General features: G+C 43.6%; 1 protein-coding gene across 1 annotated transcript in view; it reads left to right on the top strand.

Annotated features, from left to right (window-relative positions):
• Positions 1-2,444: 2,444 nt before the first annotated feature.
• CPNE5 (copine 5) overlaps positions 2,445-6,000 on the top strand; it is a 170,956-nt gene continuing 167,400 nt past the window's right edge. Inside the window, exons 1-2 of the mRNA XM_027876615.1 lie at positions 2,445-2,492; positions 5,718-5,764. Coding sequence (XP_027732416.1) covers positions 2,471-2,492; positions 5,718-5,764 — 69 coding nt within the window. The 5' untranslated portion in view covers positions 2,445-2,470. The remainder of the gene's footprint in view (positions 2,493-5,717; positions 5,765-6,000) is intronic.

The following is a 6,000-nucleotide window of genomic DNA, read 5'->3' as shown; positions in this document are numbered from 1 at the left end:
AGGGTAACCAATGGTCCTCAAACCTGTTGAGTTAGGGTGATGTATACCCCAAGCACGTATAGACATCCACCCAGTGAAGTGAGCAGAACCAGAGGAGCAATTTCTACAATGACAATGAAAAGGAAATCACTTTCGAAAGATTTAGGAATTCTAATCAATACAGTGACCAGTCATGACTTCAGAGACTAATGATGCAGAATGAGACAACATTTTCAGAAATGGAAGGAATGGTCAGATGAGAACAGTTTGTTCCAATGGCCATGAAGGTGGCTGAAGCAGGAGCTGTGGAGGGCTTAGAGCTTAGTCAGACATCAAAGATGTCAGTCATCCATCCCTGGCCATCACCAGTCATCTTGATTTTTGTCTTGCCACTGGATTTTGATAACTCTTGAAGACAGAGTGAGGCTGATGTCTTTGTGCAACTCTGCCTCACTTAAATCCAGTTCACTCTCAAGTCAAGACATCACTCCATGATGTCCTCATCAAAAATGCAGGATGAACCACAACCCAAAATGACAATGCTTTGGGGGAGGCAGAAATCCAAGACCTGGGGAAACTCAAAATACCTTGTAGACATCTCCAGCATTCCTGGAGAGTTACTGGAGTCAGGTGACCTTCTGGGTGCTTTAAACATTCTGGGTGATTTAAACAGTGTAATGTTTTTTCCCCCAAACAATATAAAAATAATTTCCCCTTTAATTTCCTCTTTTTGGGCTTTCCCAAGCCTAACATTTTCATACTAGCAAAAGTATAGTTACAGAAGCAAAAACCTTGATACCTACTGGCTATTTGATCCTGTAGTTATTTAACCACTCCTTAGTCTAAGCAACTCTATTAGACTACAAATTGCAAAGAAGATGCCAGCCTGCACTGATAAAGAGTGTTTCTTCATTTGGGGCATTCCCTCTAGCAACACCTTGTGGGTCTGTTTCACTTTTGTCTCTGTATCCCCAGAACTCCTATAGAAACTGCCCTTGTAATTTCATTGATACAGGGAATTTCTGGATGAGGAAACTCTTTTCACCAATGCAGGTCTGTACCTTCTCTGCAATTTATTATCTTGGCTGCCTGTGGTACTGAGATATCAAAGGACTTGTCCTGGGTCACACAGCCACTATATGTAGTAGGTGTTTAATAAATGCTTATTGACTGATATCTGAGGCTGGGGGAAAATCCTCTTACCTCTTCAACAATTTTGTCTTGTCCCTTTCATTGGGGTAATCTTTTCTCTCCTCTCCTTCCTGAGGAAGTCATTAGGAAGCTGCTCAGTGTTATTGGAGGTTGTGGCTGGGTTTCTCAGACAGCATGCTACCCCAGACTCCTGCCTCTAACCAGCACAGATTAGCTATCACTTAACAGAGCCCTAAGACAATGGGACACAGGACATGTCAGATTTGATTGGCTCTAACTTACCTTTTCAGACTTATTTTGTCTCACTCTTCCCCATGCACCTTTGCCCCAGACTGGGTGATACAATTTCCAGTTACACCATCTTTGAACAGGCTAATAAATGCTCTACATACACAAGGCCCTTCCCATTTCCTTTTTTTGCTTTGGGATTCTTTCTGTGTTCCAATTCTTGTATTTACTCATCTGGTCATCTTCTTATACTACCTTCTTTCCAATAGAATAGAAGATCCTTGAAGGCAAGGATTGTTTTGTTTTGTCTCTGCGTCCTCAGTGACTAACACAGTGCCTGACTTATACTAGTCACTTAATAATAATAATAATAATTATTATTATTATTATATTGACTCAACCTACCCATGAGCAACTGATATTTTCCCAGCTGTTTAAATCTGACTTTATTTGTGTGAAAACTGTTTTATGTGTTCACATAGTTCCTGGGTTTGTCTTGGCAGGTGGACTCCCAAGTATTTTATATTGTCTACAGTTACTTTACCTTTTTTTTTTTTGGAGGCAATCAGGGTTAAGTGACTTGCCCAGGGTCATGCAGCTAGTAAGTGTCTGAGGCTGGATTTGAACTCAGGTCCTCCTGACTCCAGGTCTAGTGCTCTATCCACTGTGCCACCTAACTGCTCCTACAGTTATTTTAAATGGAATGAATTCTTACTGAATGAATTGAAGGAGAGGAGTACACAAGAGGCAGGAATGTCTAGAAAGGTCTGAGTCATGGAGCTGATCAGGAGTGGTCGTCACATAGAAGAGGAAGCAGGATCAGCATGAAAGAACAGAATATCCAGTGTCCATGTGTTGTGTGTATATGTCTGTTTGTGCTTAAAGTATTTGAAAGGGAAGGGAAGAGTCATCAGAAATGGAGGCAGGTGCTTGTTTTGAGGAGACACCTTGGCTGGTTCTGTAGTCTCACCTGAGGTTCATTCCCTTGGGCCTTTGGTAAACTGAGGCTCTCCCTCCCTAAACTCCTCCCTTGTGCTGGGACCTTCCCCAGGCCTCTGGCAATAATGGTCTTTTCTTTTCCTTTTCTTTCAGAAATCTCTTGGATAAAGACATGTTCTCCAAGTCAGACCCATGTAAGTCCCTATACTGCTCTGAGATACTGTTTGCTATTTCACTGATACTGCCTGGTGGATAGGTAGAGGCTCCTGAGGAAACTGAGTCAAACAGGGTGAAGTGACTTGCCCACAGTGACACAGCTAATAAGTGTTTGAGGTCAGATTTGCTCTCAGGAAGATGAGTCTTCTTGACTCCAGACTTGGCACTCTATCCACTGTGCCACCTACCTTCCCCTTGAAAGAAGCATGTAAAAACTCATCAGAGGGGCAGCTAGATGGCACAGTGGATAGAGCACTGCCCTTGAAGTTAGGAGGACCTGAGTTCAAGTCCTACCTCAGACATTTACTAGCTGCATGACCCTGGGCAAGTCACTTAACCCCATTGCCTAGAAAAGAAAAAAAAAGAAAAGAAAAACTCATCAGACATTACTGATTTGGTAGAGGGTCCCCCATTCTCTTCAGGGTCCCAGTAGGGCACCTAACTCCTTTTGTCCATCCTCCCTGACCATCCCTTCATTTTGTGAGTGCTTCCCCTCAACAAAGCTGGTTTGTAGCTGTCTTATAAGCTCCATGTTTCCTTGTATTAGGTTTTGGGGTCTCCTGAACCTTGCTAAGCCTATATTAAGACAGGAGGGGATAGTGGTGGTGAATGTAGTATAAATTTTCAGAATGTCAAACTATTATAGTTTCATAGATTTAGAACTGGCAGGGACCTCAAAAGCTGTTGAATTCAGCGCCCTCATTTTACAGATGAGGGAGCTGAGGCAGCTAAGGCGCAGAGAATGGAAGTGACTTACCCAAGGTCACATAACTAGTAAGTGTCTTAGGCAGAATTTGAACCCTAGAAGGCACGAGTTCAAATGTGGTCTCAGAGAACTTACTAGCTATGTGACCCTGGGCTAAATCTGCCTCAGTTTCCTCAGCTGTAAAATGGGAATACTTGAAGGGTTGTTGCAAGGCTCAAATGAGATAATATTTGTAAAGCACTTAGCACAGTGCCTGGTATACAGTAGGCACTTAAGAAATGCTTGTTCCTTCTTTTCCCATTCCAGTCCAAATCCAGCACTTGGTCTACTATGCCTTGCGACCTTTATCACATATCATAGAACATTAGGCATTGCCCCGATCCAAGGATGTGCAGGCCAGCCCTCTCCTCTTTTAGAAGAGGAAACTGAAGCTAAAAGAAATTAAGTGATCGGCCCAAGGTCACACAGCTAGCAAATCCACTTGGGGTGGATTTCAGCGGTGAGGCCCATGAAGGTGTGAAATGGAAATACTCCTGGGCCAGGAATTAGGAGACCTGCTTTCTTCTGGTTCTGTGGCTAACTAGCTGTGTGACCTGGAGCAATCCGAGTAACCTCTCTGGGACTCAGTTCCCTCATCTATAAAAAAGAATAAATAATAGGGCTCTCTCTCTCTGTCTCTCTGTCTCTCTCCCTATCCCTTCCCCCACCCTATCTTACCTCCTCATAAGGTAATTTTGAGAATCAAATGAGATAATTATATAAAAGCACTTCTGTGATCACTCCCTTCTTCAGAATGTTCAGCTCCTGCTCTCATCAGATTCTTCCTCTTTATTGGTCTTTCTGCCTCCAAAGTGCACTCGCTCCCACTGCCCCCCCCATTCTATGATTCCAGGATTCTCCAGTTAAATTTGTGCACATTCCCTCCCCTCCCAGCTTCTCCCCCTCCTCCACAGTCATCTGAATCTGCCTCCCTCTCCGAAGACCTAGCTTAGGCCTTGCAGATTGACAGAATTCAATTAAACCAAATATTTATTAAACATGGATTATCTGCACGACTCTGGGGATACAAAGCAGAAGAAAGAGCCTAGTCCCTGTTCTTGAGTAATTTATGGTCTAATGGAGGAGGTGGAAGGAAGAAGGAGGAGTGAACACATGTCTATTTGATTCATGGCTATAGACCTACCTTGGCCCAAGCCAATGGAGGTGAGAATAGAAACCAAATCAACAAGGTAAGAGACAACGTGATGGAGTGGAAGGAACATTAGATTTGAAATAAAAAAGCCCAGATTCAAGTCCCAGTTCTGCCATTTGGTAGCCTTGTGGGTTTTGTTTTGTTTTTTTGTTTTTTTTGTTTTTTCTTCTTTTCCCCAAAGCATTCTTTAGGACTCAGTTTCTTACCTTGTAAAATGAAGGGGTTGGGTTAAATGATGTCAAATGTCATTTCCACTTTGACATTAGGTGAGCCCTCTATTGGGGAGGGAGGCCCACAAATATCCTAGGCCTAGCTTTCCCACTCTCAACTCTAAGGATTTTCATTGGCTTGTCCCCCATACAGGGACTCTCTCCTTCCTTACCTTCACCTCCTGGTTTTCTTCAAGTCTCACCTTCTGAAGAAGCTTTTCTCAATCTCCCTTAATGCTAGTGCCTTCCCTCTGTTGATTATCTCCAAATCTCCAATTTATCTCTCTATATCTTGTTCAAACATAGTTAGTTATTTGCATGTTGTCTCCTCCACTAGGGAGCTAGGGCAGCTAGGTGGCACAGTGCATAGAGCACTGTCCCTGGAGTCAGGAGGACCTGAGTTCAAATCTGGCCTCAGACATTTACTGGCTGGGTGACCCTGGACAAGTCCCTTAACCCTGTTTACCTCAGTTTCTTCATCTGTAACGTGAGCTAGAGAAGGAAATGGCAAACTGCTCCAGAATCTTTGCCAGGGAGACCCCAAATGGGGTACAAAGAGTCAGACACGACTAAAAATCGACATAACAACAATAAAAACTCCCCCATTAGATAGTGAGCTCTTAGATAGATAGGGACTGTCTTTTGCCTTTCTTTGCATCCCCAGTGATTAGAACAGTGCTTAGCACATAGTAGGTGTTTAACAAATACTAATTGACTGACTTTCCCAGAGTCCACTCAGAGAACTTTTCTACTCTAGGGCAGCAAGATGGTGCAGCGGACAGAGCACTGTCCCTAGAGTCAGGAAGACCTGAGTTCACATCTAGCTTCAGACGCTTACTAGCTGTGTGACCCTGGGCAAGTCACTTAATCCTGTTTGCTCATTGGTAACATGAGCTGCAGAAGAAAATGGGAAACCACTCCAGTATCTTTGCCAAGAAAACCCAAATGGGGTCATGAAAAGCAGGACCCAACTGAATGACAAAAAACCCTGTGGAGCTCCCACTCCCCTGTTGCATACCTTCCTCCTCTCCTCAACTCTGCCTTCTTCAGCTCTTTGTCTAGGTCTCTAACCCCTGTGTCTTTCTTTTTCCCCCAGTGTGTGTGATGTACACTCAAGGAATGGAGAACAAGCAATGGAGAGAGGTAGGTACCACTGCTCTCATTCCTCAATAAATGCATTCATTGGTCTGCTTCTCTGTCTCTGTCTGTCTTTTAGCTGGGGAATTTCTTACTGTAGTGTCTCAATACCCTTAGGAAGAAAGTTATGTTAGCATGGGGACAGTGAAGTCAAGGCAAGGACACTTTAAGACCCACTTTCATGTCAACGTAGTCCTGAAGTGACGCCAATAAAGGGACAACTTCCACTCTTTAGTGAGGGT

The sequence above is a fragment of the Vombatus ursinus genome, unplaced genomic scaffold (genome assembly GCF_900497805.2).
Source record: "Vombatus ursinus unplaced genomic scaffold, bare-nosed wombat genome assembly UNPS02014811.1, whole genome shotgun sequence".
Classification (NCBI taxonomy): Eukaryota; Metazoa; Chordata; class Mammalia; order Diprotodontia; family Vombatidae; genus Vombatus; species Vombatus ursinus.
The sequence above is the reverse complement of the archived record's forward strand: the minus strand, read 5'-3'. Positions and strand labels throughout refer to the sequence as shown.